Source organism: Gopherus flavomarginatus, chromosome 3 (genome assembly GCF_025201925.1).
Source record: "Gopherus flavomarginatus isolate rGopFla2 chromosome 3, rGopFla2.mat.asm, whole genome shotgun sequence".
NCBI classification, from domain to species: Eukaryota; Metazoa; Chordata; order Testudines; family Testudinidae; genus Gopherus; species Gopherus flavomarginatus.
Window position 1 is genome coordinate 125,575,320 of NC_066619.1, and position 17,455 is coordinate 125,592,774.

Below are 17,455 nucleotides of genomic sequence, written 5' to 3' on the forward strand. Positions count from 1 at the left end.
GCAAAACTTGGCCTGATGACAGTAGCATAAATGTGTTGCCTTTCTCTGTAATAAATAATCATTCTTGGGTCCCCCAATAGGAACTGGATCAAATTCATTTTTGGTGGGATCCACTGATTTGATTGGGATTTTTATAGGGGTGAATTTGTCGCTTTGATGCCTCTTTTGTCCTTTGTCTCATAGCAGCACATAATGCTAGCATGTCGTGAATGGGGCTTTATTTAAAGGTGGAGAAAGTTTTTTGCATTTAAATCTCTATTTGTTGCATTACCAAAGATGAGCCCTTGATTCAGTCCCAGAATACCAAAAACCCCTTGATCTACGGTGCTGTGACACTTGACCTCCCAGCTTGTTTTGTTGTGCAGGGGAATGCTCTTCTGTGCGTGCCGAATGTTCTCAAGGTGTACTTGGAAAATGGACAGACGAAGGCTTTCAAATTTGACACCACCACGACGGTGAAGGTATTGTGGCTTGGTTCGCTACTGTTTATGCCTCCATTTAATCTGTGCTGCTTCACAAAAGGTAAAAATATACCAGGAATCGATTGTCTGAGACGATCTAGAGAACATGGACCCCCAACACAAAGCTTACAGGATTTGGGGGGCAGGGAGTGGAGAATGGAACTAGGCTCTGGGCTTTTACAGCCCAATTTTTTTGGAGCTGCTCAACACCTAGATTGACAGGGAGCTGCAGGTGCTCAGCAGTTTGCAAATGAAGCTGTTAGGTTTTTTAATTGCTTAGGATAAACTCTAGCGGTGCAGCAGATATGGAAGATGTGCAGGCAGGCCTGGGAATGCATTGGGACTTTGTCTTCAGTGGGGCAATAAGCGGGGCAGAGCAACTGTTCATGCTGCCATTCACTGATTAGCCAGGGGTATTGCTCGCTCCCCTCAGCGAAAGGAGGGTTGCTGAAATCAGGCTGGCTGAAAGGGCAGAGGCGAAGGGATCAGGGAGGTATAGAGGGGTGAGGAAGCTAGAAGCACAGAAGGAACTAATGAGGAACCTTGGAGCGAGAGAAGAGACAGGGTTAATGGCCTGGATTGGCTCCAATGAGAACTTAGACTAGAAGAGCTGGCAAAGATGCCAGGATCCCAAAGGGCCATCAAAGGAAGTATCCAAACAGTGGTAGTAAAATGAGTCTGTTGCCCCATCTGGTCTATAATGGGTTGTGGAAAAACCATCACCGCTGTGCCATGGAAGCGGGAGGAAGCGCCCGGAAAGAGAGTCTCTCTCTGATCTCAAATGCAGCCCTTCTAGCTGAAAAGTCCATGATCACCTTGCAGAGCTGTCGTTAGCATGCTGGAACCTAGAGCCTCTTCATTAACATCCAATCCCATTACGTATCCTAGTGATGCCCGGCCGTTGTGTTTAAAATGCCTGAAAGCAGATTGTCCCTTGTGTCTTCCATTGGCAGGACATAATCCTCACCTTGAAAGAGAAGCTCTCCATCCAGAGCATTGAGTACTTTGCCCTGGCCTTGGAAGAACAGTACAACATTTCTAAGCTCTACCTGCTGCACGAGGACGAGCTCATCGAGCAGGTCAGTGCAGCTTGCGGAGCTCCTGCCATGCCTGTCCGAGCAAGGCAGCCTTTGTCATGCAGCCCGCTTAGAAAAGAGCCCTTGCCCGGTGGCTGACATTTCCCTGGACACATCTCCAAGGATGCCCAGGTTGTGCAGACTACATGGGGACGGGGGAGGGAGTGTTAGGTGGCAGGAAGGGGATTTGGTGGGTTGGGGGAAGAGGGAGGTCAGTGTCTGAGTGCGAGACCAGATCACGAGCTCCCGCATCAAACTGGGGATTCGGCGCAGCTTTGCCTCCCCAGAGACCCCACCGTCCTAGCTCTGTCTCTCCCACGCACACTAACTAGTGATAGCATTGCAGCCTGGCTTTGCTGCTCTGGTGAGGGAACCGAGAACTAGCACCACCAGAGCATAAACGTTCGTAGCACCTTGCTCCATTCCTGCAGATGGCAACTGGCAGCAATCGTGGCCAGCTTGTTTTGCTGATGCTTCTTCCTGCTGTCCTCTTTTTGTAGCGTTAAGGCCATGTAATCTGAACCCCTGCATATCACAGGCTGTTAGGTGTCACCAAGATCCCCCTAAATTGAGCCCAAAAGCTTCAGTTAGACTAAAGCATTTCAGGTCTCGGGTGACTAAACCATCATGCGCCCAGGCAGAGAAGAGAAGAGGCCAAGCAGCATCAATGGCAGGGAATACATTGTGTGTGGTGTGCCCAGATGATCCCAGCAAGTGGTCCATGGTGCAGGCTGCAAAGGGAGGTGAAAAGCCCCCAAGGTCCCTGCTAATCTGACCTGATTCCTCCTCGACCCCAGAACAGGTGATCATCTTGACCCTGGACATGTGAGCAAGACCCACCAGCTCAGCATCTAGTAAGAGGATTCCCTAGACCACCTCCGAGCACTGGCCTGCCTGTCCAGCGTCTCCTCTCCAGTGTGGCCAATCCCTGCTCCTTCAGAGGTGCCCTTTTCTGAAGGACCATTTATCTGGGACTATATAAAAAGAAATTGAGGCTGTGGTTGTCCAAAGCAGTCGTCGAGGGGTTGCCTAGCTGGGCTTCCCTTTGAAGTCAATGGGAGTTTTGCCCCAGCAGAGTTAGGCCAATCCTGAGCGCTATTTGCAAATCCGACCCCTAGCGTTTCTAATTCTTGTCTTTATTTCCCAGGTACTTTACGTTCCTAACTTTGAGCTAAGACTCTGAGCAGGTCTTCCTCACTCCCAGGCATCTTACCAGTCAGGGAGACAGGCACAAGATATTGAGGCTCACTCGTTAAGATTCCATTACTAAATACCAGGCATATGTCTCTCTTTGGGACCTTCTCTTTCCATCCAGTTGATGAGCCAGTTGTGGGTTTATCCAAAATAAAATATGCTAATATGGTCCAGTGATTTTCAGAAGGTTTAATTGCCATTTCAGTAGCACAAACAGCACTTTTTTTTTTAAGTGCTTTCCTCTGTTGTCATAGTAGGGCCATGTGATCAGTCTCTGCTGTAGGGTTGTAGCATTACGGATTCACAAGATTTATATTTATGACATTGAAAACGGGGTGCAGGTCCATTGTCCCAGCTGAAATAGCGTGACTGGATTTGGACTAGTTGTTGTACCGGGGTCCCAATTAAGCTGTAACCTCGCTGGGGCAGAGCCTATCTCTGTGTGACGGTGCAGCACCTGGCCCAACAGGTGGCTTTTCTGGGAGGTTGTGGTGGAGTAGCCTCCACTTCATCTGACTTTACTTCTCATGTTGCTTCCCCCGCCGAAGAGTCACTTGTGCCTCCTCGTCACTGGAGAGAGTGGCTGACTTGCCCCCAACCCAGACGCCGAGTGCTTTGTTCTGTAGAGTGTGATGGGCTACCCTGTGCAAATTCATTGCATCTGCTGGCCCAGAATGGGTTTATTCAACGAGGGATTCGCGAAACTGCTATTGTTTAATACAATTTTATTTTGTTCATTCCAGGTGGTCCAAAGGAAAGACTCCCATGATTACCGGTGTCTCTTCAGAGTCTGCTTTATCCCTAAGGATCCGTTGGACCTCCTACAAGAAGATCCAGTTACCTTTGAATACCTTTATTTGCAGGTGAAAACGGAACATCCCATACTATATTGATAACCCTTTCCGTCCTAAGGCCTTGCCTCCCATTTCAGCTAAAGTGTGGTATTTAAATCAGTATTGTTAAACTGGTGCCAAAAGCTGCGTGGACATTATCTGGCTCTGAGTGTCTTAGGGATTCCTAATCTGAGCCTTGACCTGTTAATTACTTGAACCCTTCACAGGCGCTGGCTCTGTGGGTGCTCTGGGGCTGGAGCACCCACAGGGGAAAATTAGTGGGTGCCAAGCTCCTGTCACCCCCCCTCCCCACCTCATTCTTCCCCTCCGCCCCGAGCGTGCCACGTCCCCACTCTTCTGCCTACCTCCCAGCACTTCCTCCCAGCAGCTGCCAAACAGCTGTTTGGCGGTGTGCTGGAAGGAAGGAGGAGGAGCAGGAAAGTGGCGCACTCGGGAGGAGGTGGGGCCAGGGTGGGGATTTGGGGAAGGGAGGGGCTAGAGTTGGGGCAGGGACTTTGCGACAGGGGTGGGGCCACATGGAAGGGGTGGAGTGTGAGTGGGGTCGGGGACGGAGGGGGGGTCAAGCACTCAGGGGAAAGTGGGGAACTCAGCACCTATGGCGCCCTTCACGTATGAGTCAAAAATGGTTGAACCAGGCAAAAAGGGGACGCCCAAGCAAAGTCATTTTTCCTCTTTGCCGTGCCCCCTGGGCGTGTTAACTGGCTGTGTCCCTTCCAGAGCTGCAGCGATGTGCTTCAGGAGCGATTTGCTGTCGAAATGAAGTGCAGCATGGCCCTGCGCCTGGCAGCGCTGCATATACAAGAGCGGATTTATGCTTGCGCCCAGCCGCAGAAAGTGTCTTTCAAATATATAGAGTAAGTGGAAAATTCTCTGCCGTTCTAGCTGACCCAAATCCCATACATCTTTTGTACTGGGGCTGTGATAGGCACCAGAGAAATGGAAGATGGCTAGGGCAGGGCAGTGGTAGTAGATTGGAACATGTTCTGTCCTTGTTGTTGAATACCGATTCCAGGCATTGGTTATGCAGATCCTTTTAGAGATGAGTAGCAGTTTGAGACGGCTGCACAAAACCAACTATCTCATCTCTCCCTTCTAAACTGCTCGCATGGCATAATGGCTCGAAATGTCAGCCGGTGGGTCTCTACATCAGCACTACTGTAACGTGTTAGGTAGTTATTGTTGCACAGGGCAGGTTTTCATTTAAATAAAGGTTGCCTCTTGCAGGCGTGTTTATTGGGAATTCTGAGTGCAGTAGCCGACGTCATAACTGCCCAGGAATGGCAAATCTATAGCGTGCATCTACCCTTCCTAGGTAGACATGCTTATTGCATGGGTTGTTCTGGTAAAACAACCTCATTACTAAAAATTGTAAAGGGGCCATTGTTAAGTAATAGCCTGGACGTTAGTAGCTTAATACCTGCAGCCCCAGCTGGGCTTATGCGTTCACCTCTGTCACTGACTTATTATTTATAGTCAAATATGCCATGCCTTGACTAATAAAGGAAAAGACAGACGCATCAAGAGAAAACTCCATGATGGGCATAATTAGCAAGTAATACTTATTACGTTGAAAAATTCTCCACTGGAACAATTGGCCTCTAATCTTAGACTGGCAGGAACCATTAACCCAAAAGACACCAAAATATAATAATCTTTTAAGCAAAGCAAAGTGCAGTTTATGAACGGAATCCTCAGTCCATAGATGACACAAGCCGGAGAAACTCAGCCAGGAATTTGTGCAACAAGCCTGTAATTTCTCTTTGAGCTATACCCATCTGCGCTGTCTTCATGGCAGGAAGGACTGGGGAATAGAAAACTTTATATCTCCGACTTTACTCCGAAACATGAAAGGCAAAGACATCAAGAAAGCCATCAGCTTTCACATGAAGAGGAATCAAATCTTGCTGGACCCGAGACAAAAGGTAGAACCTATGCATGTGTGTGAGGTCACTCAATGAAAGCCAGCCGGCTTGGCCACTGAGCCCAGTCTCAGTGGGATTGAGCCGAGATGGTTTTAGCACCACGTTGTACACCAGCCTTCTCCAGCCGGGGTCCTCACAGCCTTGCTACTGCATTTTATTTTGTCTTCATGGGGGCTGCATTGCACCTCTTTACTCTTCTCGCTCAGTCCCCTCTCCTTTGGTACAGCTATTTCTCCCAGCACTAGCATTGCTTGTGCATTGCTTCTGCCAGTATAGACCAGCCCTTGTCAACAGGGCCGTCAGAGATGGGAGCCAGAAGTCACAAAGTTGGGTCTCCTCCTAAGCAGACTCTCTTCCCAGAGACCCCCTGGACTGCCACCTGTGCCTTAGTGTGCACTGGAACTGAATTCGTGCCTGCTGTGCATAGGAGGAGGGCAGTCATCTAGTCAGAGGTGTGTGTGTGTGTCCGTCCAGTCCTGTGCATTGTACACGTCTGCTTAGATCCAAATGAACAATTTAGAAACCCCTTTACTCACACATCCAGCTTGTCCCAGTGGTTGGTTTGTAACTTTCTCAGCAATATTTCTTTTCTTTAAAATCCAAGCACGTCCTCTCGGCCACACAGGTGCGTCTGAGCTACCTGCAGATACTTGGAGACCTGAAAATGTATAGCGGGAAAATCTTTAATGCCACCCTAATGGTATGTGCATTCATTTGTCTATGATTTTTAGCAAATCTTTGTGTTTTCTCTGGCCGTCCTTTCTGTCTGTGTTGTTACCATGCTGTGGAAAACAAACTCCTGAAATGGGAGTCATTTTTAGCACTATGCTGAAACTGACCAAGCCTCGTCTTGATTAAAGCACACTTTCTGTAAAGCAGAATGTCTAATTTTTTTAACAGCTGAGAGTCAAAAACAACCCATTACCCTGCTGCTGGGGTATCTCCCCCAGATTTGTTCCGTAAGCAGCACCTGCTTCATGACCCGTTAGTCATATTTGCCTTCAGCCTTCATGCTTTCTCCCAGTTCTGCATCAGAGCAGCTCCCTGGAACAATCCGTAATGTGTCCCCAAGACTTCCTTCACATCCTTCCACTCACGCTCCCTCTGCCATGCTGCCTACGCTCCCTATCAGGGAGCAGGGGTGTTGGCGCGGCTGCTTCAACTAAACATGCTCATTTCTCTTGGGCCCTTTCCAGCGGTCGCATTCTAAATCCTCAGCCAATGCCAACCAGCATAGCTCCTTTGAAGTAAAACCAGTCGCTGAGGATCCTTTTATTTATGTGTTGTTAAAAAGTACAGGTGTGGCATTCAGAGTAGGTCTTGTGGCTCTTCAGATGTGATTGGTCCATTGTTCCATGAGCATTGGTTTGGGCCAAGGTTTAATCTCCCCTGAAAATGGGTAAGTCAGCTGCGTGCCCTTGTTGCCAAGAAGGCTAACAGCATATTGGGCTGCATTAGTAGAAGTGTTGCCAGCAGATCGAGGGAAGTGATTATTCCCCCTATTGGGCACTGGTGAGGCCACATCTGGAGTATTGCGTCCAGTTTTGGGCCCCTCACTACAGAAAGGATGTGGACAAATTGGAGCAAGTCCAGTAGAGGGCAATGAAAATTATTAAGGGGCTGGAGCACATGACTTATGAGGGGAGGCTGAGGGAAATGGGCTCATTTAGTCTGCAGAAGAGAAGAGTGAGGGAGGATTTGATAGCAGCCTTCAACTACCTGAAGGAGCATTCCAAAGAGGAGGGAGCTCGGCTGTTCTCAGTGGTGGCAGACGACAGAACAAGGAGCAATGGCAGGGGCAGCTCCAGGCACCAGCACGCCAAGCACATGCCTGGGGTGGCAAGCCACAGGGGACGCTTTGCCGGTTGCCGCGAGGGCGACAGGCAGGTTGCCTTCGGTGGCATGCCTGCAGAGGGTCCGCTGGTCCTGTGGCTTCGACAGACCTCTTGCAGGCATGCCGCCGAATCCGCGGGACCGGGGACCTCCTGCAGGCAAGCTGCTGAAGGCAGCCTGCCTGCCGTGCTTGGGGTGGCAAAATACCTAGAGCCACCCCTGAGCAATGGTCTCAAGTTGCAGTGGGGGAGGTCTAGGCAGGATATTAGGAAACACTGTTTCACTAGGAGGGTGGTGAAGCACTGGAATGGGTTCCCTAGGCAGGTGGTGGAATCTCCATCCTTAGAGGTTTTTAAGGCCCGGCTTGACAAAGCCCTGGCTGGGATGATTTAGTTGGGGTTAGACTAGATGACCTCCTGAGGTCCCTTCCAACCCTGATATTCTATGATTCTATGATGTTTTCCCTTTGACAGAAAGTCTCTTGACATAAGGCATGACACAGCCTTGTCTGACACATGGGATTGAGTCAAGGACCTCCAGAGCTAACAGCAGGAACTGCCACAGTTTATGCTAGAGAGCCAGGTTCTAGAGCTGGCAGCTGTGACGCTCATGTCCTCTGAGGACCAGGCGGAGACGGGGGCCTGGAATGAATACGCACCAGCAGGGCTGTCCCTAGGGGCGTGGGGGCCCCGGAATATAGGTGGCGAGTTTCTAATCTGCCAGAGGGTACTTCCCCCCACCCACCCCCGGCTCTGCCCCCACTCCACCCTTTGCCCCCAAGGCCCCACCCCTTCTCTGCTGCTTCCTACCCCCACTCCGCCCCCGTTCCCTGCCCAGTTCCGCCCCCTCCCCCCAGCATGCTGCGCCCTTGCTCCTCTCCACTCCCCCACAGCACCTCCTGACCCCGTGAAACAGCTGATCTGCAGCAGGCACTGAGAGAGGGGGGGAGGCGCTAATCGGCAGGGTCTATCGGCGGACAGGAGGCACTAGGGGGAGGAGGTTCCGGTAGGGGGGCTACTCCCTGCCCCCCCTCGCCTGCCTGCTCACTGCTCACCCTCCCCCTGTTCGCCTCCCCGCCCTGCTCACCCACCTGCCTCACCTCCCCGCCCGCTTCCTGCGGGGCCACCCGAAGCGCAGGGCCTGGGGCGGTCACCTTGACTCGCCGTACCAAGGGCCGGCTCTGCTCACCAGTGGATTCCTATTGCTCTATCCATATTCACGCTGAGTAGGATGAGTTGAAACTGTTCCATCTCTAGACTGTCAGTGGAAAATTGGGTTTTTGATTAAATGACTTTTTTCCAGAACAGTGTCTGTTTTCTGTGGGGAAATGTCAATATTTCATGATAGATAGATTTTTCTTGGACAGTAGGGAGCTAAAACGTTTCAGAGCACAGAACTCTTGCTCCCCTCCCCCCGACGCCAGCTCCGGGAGAGCGAAGGGCGTAGCGATGTGCCTGGGTCCTGATCACCCTGGTGGGCGCCTTTACTGTGAGATTGATGGGGCAGCCACGTTGGGAGGAAGGGGGACTATATCCTGGCTCTCGAGTGGTGGAATGTCTTACAAGTGGATCGTTAGACTTTGGGGGGGTCACTTAAAAGGATGTAGATGCCCATGGGAGGGAGATCCCATTAATCCTCTCTCCTCGGTGAGCCACCTTGGGGCCAATGAGCCCTGGGTTTGCAGCGCTCAGCACCGAAGCCTGCAGCTGATCCGACAACCAAGCTGGTGCAATTCCCAGCTATGCTAAATGAAGGACCGACAGAAAGAGGCCCAGCATTTTATTCCCACGAGGGACAAGGGTAAATTAAAAGATGAGGACAGGAGCAGGCAAAGGAAGCCAGGATGTTAAACATATGCTCTTCCAACAACCACTCCTAAAATCCCACCAAACCCAATCGATAGAATGAAAGAGCCCCACCCGCCAAAGTGTGGGCAGTGGGGCTGGAGCTCCCTGTAACCGGCTGGTCCCTTCCTGGGAGACCAACAACTCTCCGTCAGCTCAATGGAGGCCCTGGCAACCCTGAGCCCTGGCCATCCCCCACCAGCTCCGTGTCTCTCTCAATCACAGGTGGGTACGTCTCCACAGCAGGTGGGCAGGCTTGGCGCTGGGAGAGGGAGGGGTAGAAAAGGGGACATTCTCTCCCCCCCCAAAAAAAAAGATGTTCGGGGGGCCCTGATTGTCAGAAAGGCCAAACTATGTGCAAAGGTGTCCAGAGTTAGCCAGTGGAACAGCAGGTTGGAGAGTCTTCATCCTTTATAGAAATTCTAAATCACAGCAAAATACTGACCCAGCCGCCACATTTTACTGTTTTAAACTCTTAAAATCCCTGATTTTCCAGAAGTTGAACTAGCCTTTGGCCTTCTGGAAGGTGGCTTGTTTGAATAGCAACAGCCAGGAGCGCACAAATACTCACTTCCCCTCCCAGGGTACCGGAACCCTAGAATCGGCCCTGCAGCTGGGAGGATCCTGCCAACGTGGCCAGCTGCCCAAGTACAACGCTGCCCACTCCTGTGGGTACATATGCCTGTGCCACTGCAGCCACACTGCTATTTCTAGCACCCTAGCTCGCCTCTGTCCAGCCGTGCAGGGAAGCACCCTCCCAGGGACCACGTAGATGTACTCGGTGAGGCAGGCAGCCTCCATCTCACTTAAGTCTCTGCCTCTGAATTGCTGTCTGTGGGAGCTCTCTCTGAAGCCCCCAAACTGGAGCTAGCTATCCACTAGTCAGGCTAGGGGGCCAGTAAAAGTTGGCCTTTTCCCCTAATTGAAACGTGCCAAGCCATAATGCACAACTCAGGATTCTACGTCCAGCCTTGTCACGAGGTTCCTGTTTCGATTTTTATTAAGGCTGGATTCTAACCCACCTTTCTCCGATAGCTACAGGACAGGGAATCGTATGTCGCCTTGCTGGTCGGAGCTAAGTATGGAATCAGCCAGATTATCAATAACAAGCTCAACATCATAACCCCTCTGGCAGAGTTTGCTAACATCAGCAGGCTGGAGCTTACCGAAGAATCTGAGAAAGCGAGCATGGTAAAAATCTACCTTCAGGATGTGAAGGTAATTGCAGCTTCAACTGGTGCGTGAGTTGGGAGAGCTGCTCTTCGATCTTCTCAACCATCTAACAGTCTAATTGAATTCTTAATGCTAGTAAAGACAGCAACATGTTTGTTTTGCTGTTTCGGTTATCTTCATAAATGCAGTGGTGGGACTTTTTTTCCTAGTTACTTTTATAGTATATCACTGGCTATCATGGTCAGTGTGCTTTAACACTGCGCTCAGAAGGCAGCTTGTCTCCAAGTGCCTAACCATTTGACATGCTGGCAGACTGCATTTATCAGAGATTAACTGTTCCTTGACAATTCTTTTAAGGTAAAATGTTTTGCATTGGATACAATGCAAAGGGAGACAGGGAGAGCCATTAGAAAAGATGCAACCCGGTCAAGGAAAATGAGATTCCTTGAAAAAATATTTGGCTGTCCTTCGTCAGTAGGACATTGGGCATCAAAAAAAAAATCTGTTTTCTCTTTCCACCTTGTTGCCCACTCTGTAATTCACCTCTTGGTATGTGGGAGATGGGGAATGTCCTTTCATTTAGTGCAAATCTCTGCAGGTCACGAAGGGGGCCTAACGCATTTTTTTTGTTATAGCTGCTGACGCTGATGCTAGAATCAAACAGTGCCAAGGATCTCGCCTGCCTCATTGCAGGTTACTACAGGCTATGTGTAGACTCGGGCACCACCATATTCATGTGGGGTGAGGCTAAGCAGCAGGCCCACCGCATCTCCACAGAAGAAGGTAAGAACTAGTCGCCTTTTTCAACAAAGGGTGGCGAGTTGACTAATCACTTAGGAGCATCTGCCACTGTAGACACGTCAGGTGCAGAGTTTTCTGCTAGGAAGTTAGTCCCCTCTTGAGCCCCATCTCATGGCTCACAACTCCTTGAAGCTATTGGAAAGACTGTTCTCTTTCTGCTTACCCTGGAAGCTACTTGGGGCAGAGACTGTCCCTTTGTTCTGTGTCTGTACAGCACCTGGCACAGTGGGGCCTGGTCCATGATGCGGCCTCCTAGGCACTACTGAAATACAAAGAAATAATAAGAATGATTATCATTATAAACAACAATAATAAGCCACACATAGGAGAGGGTTCAAAGAAGAGCCACGAGAATGATTAAAGAACCTGCCGTATAGTGATAGACTCAATGAGCTCAATTTATTTAGCGTAACAAAGAGGTTAAGGGGTGACATGATCAGTCAATAGTACCTATCTGGAGAACAAATATTTAAGAATGGGCTCTTCGATCTAGCAGAGAAAGGTCTAACGCGCTCCAAAGGCAGGAAGGTGACACCAGACAAATTCAGACTGGAAATAGGGTGTAACATTTTAACAGTGAGAGTAATTAACCACTGAACCAACTCACGGAGAGTTGTCCGTGATGGGGAATCCACCACAATTTGTAAATCAAGGCTGGAATTCCTGTCGGAAAGCTCTGTGTTACCAGGCAGGTCAGACTAGGTGGGCCCAGTGGGACCGTCAGCCTGGGAATCTAGGCATTAGACTGTATTAGTGACCAGGTCCAGCACTGGTCTCTGCTTGCAGGTCGTGGCCCTGTGGGACAGACTGTGCTCCTTGCTCATTTGTTCAGAATCCGAGCAGCAGTCACAGGAGTGGGTCTCTTTCTAGGAGTGCAAGGGGACTGATTGCTGCTGCTTCTGTGCTAGTTCGGCTGCTGTATCCAGCTGTTTGCATTGGCCTGTGCTCACAGCAGGCACGGTGTCTTTACATTGCAGGGTACGAGTCGAGAGCCTGCAGCGACTCTGAAGACTCTTGGGAATTGGATTCCTCTGCAGAACGCTTTTTGGACCCACCCTGGCTGAACCCCAGCAGCATCCAACCTCTGTGTGAGGAGGAGGCAGAGCAGGAGGAACTGCCTGAGCTGGAGCCAGAGAGCAGAAACCCCGGAAGCAGGAGTGACGTGACGGACAGTGCGTCCGAAGCTTCTGACTCAGCCAATACCGAGAGCAGAGGATGCAAGACCAGTGGCTCGAGTGACTCGATGGACGCTCTGGAGGAGGACGACTTAGAGGCCTGCTCCTCCAGCAGGTCACAGTTCCTCCAGTTTTTCACACCTACTATTCAAGAACTCAGCTGCCAAGACAAGAGCATCTTCGCTCTGGCCAACAAGGAGGGGAGCAGTGGGGCAGAGTCTGAAGATTTCCTTTGTTTCTTGCAGTTATCCCAAGGCAGCCACCCTGTGCCTAAGCAGACAAACCCCGAGCAAAGAGGGGAGAATGAGGCGGAGGCTTCGGCTCTCAAGACCAAGCTGTCAGAAGAGAATGTGATGGAGTATTACAGTCTCTGCTCCAGCATATCCCCAGGCAGCAACGGAGAGAGAAGCATCCTCAATCATAGTCCAGGGAACGGTTCTGTGAAGGACTTGCCAGCTGAGTCAGGCCAGCAGGAGGGACTCTGCAAGGTAGATCCAACAGTAGAGGAGAATGACCTCATCCTGCAGCCGCCTCCGGGCTTCGGGGACACCAGCTCCGAGGATGAATTCTACGATGCTGCAGACCGGCTGACCCCAACAGATGCCCTGGCAGGTGCGCTCAGAGAAGAGGTTATATAATAAATCAGCTCAGTAGGGCAGGGACGCTCTCTTACCCTGTGCACCTGGCACGACAGGACCTGATCATTCCTAGGGTACTCTGGGTGGTACGACTGGATGAGTGATGAATAATGAACCTAGGGATGGCCACGCGTCAGATCCACAATGCCGAGAACACGTCCCCCTTGTTCAGTTTCCCAAGGTTTTCCTGAAGCTCTTTGGACTCGCAAACGAGCTTTAAATGTCCCTTCTCCAAGAACGAATCCCTCGCATGCAGAAATGCTATGCAGAGAGAGCACATCAATATCAGCGCGATAGAGTTGGGTGGGATTTTTCAGTAGCACCCAGGTGAGTTCAGAGCACCCGTCCCAGTGAAAGTCGTGGGACCTGTGCTCCTAAAACAGTTCAGCATTCTCAAAAGCCCACCCGCTATCACAAGAACACCAGAGTACAGACACATATGGAACACGCATGTTATTTAAAGGTACACGTGTCTTTAAGCCTCCGTAATACCCATGAGAGTTTGTTGTGTTCGCTGTGTACACGATGGACTTTGCAAAGTGTGTGTGGTCCCCATGAATACTGTGGGAGGTGCAGCAAGCCCAGGGGCTGACAGCTGTGCTCGGGGGTGGTGTGGGCTGGCAGGAATCCTGGGAGGCATAGATACAGGAACAGGCCAGAAGAAAAGGAAGCGGGGAAGCCACGTAAGGACCAAGTGGTTCAGTCCAGAGAATGGGCAGGAGGAGATGCTGTGTGATGGTGGGAGGCTGCCAGGAAGGACCCATTCCTGCCAGGCTTGCCTGACCCCTGATACTGAGCAATGATTCTTAGACATTCTTAAAACCTAAGGAAATCCTCAGACTAAAAGCTGAAAAATTCTATCACTTAAACTGATCCCCAAAGCCTCAGGAGAACACACTGCAGCTTCCTGTCTCTTCCCCTTGGACAAATCACATATCACCATTCCATTTTATAGCCCACCAGCCCAACTCGGGATGACACAGAAATGCATAGCGAGGGGCACTCACAGAGCCTTCACTTCTTTCCCCCTAGTTCCAACCTGAAACCAGACAGAAATTCCAAGGCCACCATATCCATCCATTACCCCCACCAATTAAGGCCTAGAGTAAGCCATGAAGAAGAAAAGTTTTCAAAAGAAAAATGATTCGTTAAGCAAACAGCCATGCCATTAGCTACAATTATACTCCCACTCCAAGATGAAATGGTGTGTCGATGGGTGATACGTCCCGGGACAACAGAGTGAGCTACAGCCTGACTATCCTGGAACCTAACCATACCTTTTTCATGAATTTACTCCTTTTATAATTAACATGAAACTGCCCTTTCCCTGAATTCTAGTTCTACCACCGCCTTATGGGCTCTTAAGTTCAGTAGTGTGGATTGTAAACAGCTGCATCCCCGTCAGTCCCATACTATCAATAGAGATCACATTCTCAAAACACTCGTTTAAAACCCCTGCAGAAACCAGCTACCACGACCAGCAGCTTATAACACAGCTAGACTAGCCCCTGTTCAGCAGTTAGTGTAATTAATCCTGGGTCACGTCCTTGCTAATTCTTCCTTTCCCATAACACTCTGTCTCCTATACTCTTGTATACTTAGGCCCCAAACCTAACTTCTGCTTGGTACTGAACCTAAACCATCCTATGAGCTACCCCCTCTGTGCCGAGCCACGTAGGGCACAAGTTAGTCACAGCTCCCCATATACAGAGCTTTAGCTCATGCTTTTAGTGCTCAAGGTTCCTCAGTTCAATCCCCAGTGTCTCAGCCAAGATGGCCGCCATCCCCGATGCCTGGTTCTCATTAGTCCAGAAGATCCCATGAACAACCCGTGGCCCTCTGTGTGTAGCCAGTTACACGTGTGTGGTACACTACTATTTCCTTACCCTTGGGTTCTCTTCTTTCCTGGCAGGCTCTGAGGCACCGTCCCGTGAGGGGAAGGGCGATTCCTGCTTCCTGAAGAAGTCACGGTGCTGCAACCTGGGAGAAAGCTGCATGTCGAGACAGGCTACCAGGGAGAAGCACAGAAAGGAGAAGGAGCTGAAGCATGCCAAGAGCCTGAGAAAGAGGAGATCTTTCCTACAGACGGATTACACATCGCAGGTTACCTTCCCCGTGGCTTCATCCCCTGCCCTGGAGAGCACTGATCCTGCATGCTGCTCTGAACGGGAGCCCCAGCTGCCCTCCATCTCTCTCACTCACATGACATCCTCCTTGGACGACACTACTGGGGAGCCCCCGCTGCTGGAAGCCAGGACCTTTGCCCAGCTAAAGCCTCGGAGCGAAGTCGAGAGTAAAAACCCTTTGTCAGCCTTCATGGAAATGGAGCCTGACGCCATGGAAACCAAATCAGTAACCGCCTCGGTCATTCCTTCCGTTTCAGCCAGTCATCTCCAGGGTGACCAGGAAGGGAAAGAAACTTTGGACCTAACCCCGTTGCCCAGCTGTGCAGAGAACCGCCTGGGGCCTCTTGGTTCTGCATGTGCACGTGACGGTGGCTGCGTAAGTCCTTCTGAAATATCCTTCCATTTGGGAGACATCAGAGAACCAGAACAAGCAGGAGGCGCCTGGGACAGCCCCGGTGGCTGTGGTCACCCATTTTCTGAAATGGAGGTTGGATGTATAACCCGCACGGTGCCGCGAGAGCAGCCGATGCCACAGAGTGCCGCGGAGGCTCTGGAAACCCACCGTGAACTCGAGCCATCTGCACATCCAGGTGAAGGAGGGATACCTCCTTGTGCTGAGCCAGTGCTTTCTCCATTGGGGTGCTACAGAGGCAAGCCATTGCCCCAGGCTGCTGCTTCAGACCTGGATTCTCTGTCCACTGCTGATAAAGGAGAAGCATGTGAGCAGCTTGTGCCGTCATCTCCCTTTGCAAGGGGAACAGCGGGTCCCACTAGCTGTGCAGTGAAACCAGATGCTGAAATGGTATCTGGAGAGATAAACAACAAGAACCTAAATGAAGAACCCTTAAAAAGAGTGGAAGATAAAAGCCAATTGGGTTTCTCTAATGCCACAGAGCTGCTTTCAGACTTTAACGGAGCATCGGGAATAATCACTCGCCTCTCCTGGCTTTCGTTTGGAACCAGGACAGACCAAGCAATACCCTGCCAGCAGGGGGACATAGAAGACGCCCCCCCAGCAGATACTGACCAAGCTGTTGACCAAAGTCCCTGGACAGCAAAGCGTTCTGACTCAGGTGCCCTAAGGAAGGAAACGCATTTTTCCTCAGTTTCTCCGAAAGTGCATCCTCCTCCGGAACGGCTTAGTGGCCAGCGCACAGAGGAGAGAGGACCCAGAGAAGATGCACTATATGTGGATGGTCGCCACAGACAGCCCCAGCCCACTCTGACGCCTCTTCTCACAGAGGAGACCACAGAGCAAAGAAAGGGCTGCCACTTAAACACATCACCGGGGCTACGTTCTCCTTCCCCCAAAGACACTGGTGGTGCCTCAGCACACAGAGAGGGAAACTCGGCTGCAGATCGATCGCTGCTTTGTGTGACCCATGAAAAAGATGCCCCAGTGTCTATGAGCTGCAACACAACTCGGCCTTTGGGTTTGACCAGTGTTAAGGGGACCTTCTTCCCCAAAGCTGGCATGGACAAGTGCAGCTGTCACTTGTCTTATGCCAGCTGCTTCCACGGGCCAGACAATGACCTAGATTATGAGTGTGTTGATTCTGCACACAGCATTTCCTCCAGGCCTTTAACAACCCCACCGGTTGCTGGGAGCTTGTCATTTCTAGACCAGGCCCCTCCCAGGACCAGGGATGAGAGTAACTGTGTGGCCGCTGAGCCTAGTGTGAGTGAAAACAGCCCATGGCCAGAATCTCACCCGGAAGCACTGGGTCAGTTGCAAGAGAGAGCAGGGAAATTATCGGCTGACTTCTCTCCATTCCTGGCAAACGTGGCAGAGCTCCGGGCCATTGTGAGGCAGTTCTCAGGAAACAGAATGAAACACCCTCGAGACACGTGCGCAGAACACTACTCTGAACACAAGCAGGTGCTCTGCGCGGAGTCCCGCAAGCTGATGGCCAGCTGCCAGAAGGTCCTACAACCAGACAGGCCTTCTGAAGAGCTGCCAGGGGCATTGCAGGAGACCTTCCAGGACCTCATGCGGTTGACAGCGCTGTGTTTCCAGTTCACGGCCTGTGGGCTGTGCGGGAGACGCCACAAGGAGCTCACTGTCAATCTGAAGGACGTGGTTTGCACCTATCATCAGTTTGTCTGCGCTGCTCTCCAGACCGGGGGGAAGGGCTGTCACAATCTCAGTGCCACGCTGCTAGCACGCCAGGGCACGGCCCTCACGGCAGCAGTGTTCTGTCTAACCCAGCAGTTCAGGGCAGCACCGGCGATGTGAAGACGGTAGCTCCGTGAGACAGACTCTTATGCTTGTGTACTGCTGACGGGAAACCCAACAAACGTTTACTGTATAACCCATGAACCCAATAAAATATCTTCTGCAGAAAAGCAATGTGAGTC

General features: G+C 51.0%; 1 protein-coding gene across 4 annotated transcripts in view; it reads left to right on the forward strand.

Annotated features, from left to right (window-relative positions):
• FRMPD1 (FERM and PDZ domain containing 1) overlaps nucleotides 1–17,433 on the forward strand; it is a 68,811-nt gene extending 51,378 nt beyond the window's left edge. For all 4 annotated transcript variants that reach the window (XM_050943026.1, XM_050943027.1, XM_050943029.1 and 1 more), the window contains exons 7-16: nucleotides 366–461; nucleotides 1,415–1,540; nucleotides 3,475–3,594; nucleotides 4,303–4,439; nucleotides 5,381–5,507; nucleotides 6,112–6,207; nucleotides 10,220–10,402; nucleotides 10,993–11,140; nucleotides 12,136–12,945; nucleotides 14,884–17,433. In XM_050943026.1, the coding sequence (XP_050798983.1) occupies nucleotides 366–461; nucleotides 1,415–1,540; nucleotides 3,475–3,594; nucleotides 4,303–4,439; nucleotides 5,381–5,507; nucleotides 6,112–6,207; nucleotides 10,220–10,402; nucleotides 10,993–11,140; nucleotides 12,136–12,945; nucleotides 14,884–17,333 (4,293 nt within the window). In that variant the 3' untranslated portion in view covers nucleotides 17,334–17,433. The remainder of the gene's footprint in view (nucleotides 1–365; nucleotides 462–1,414; nucleotides 1,541–3,474; nucleotides 3,595–4,302; nucleotides 4,440–5,380; nucleotides 5,508–6,111; nucleotides 6,208–10,219; nucleotides 10,403–10,992; nucleotides 11,141–12,135; nucleotides 12,946–14,883) is intronic.
• The last annotated feature ends 22 nt before the right edge of the window (nucleotides 17,434–17,455 follow it).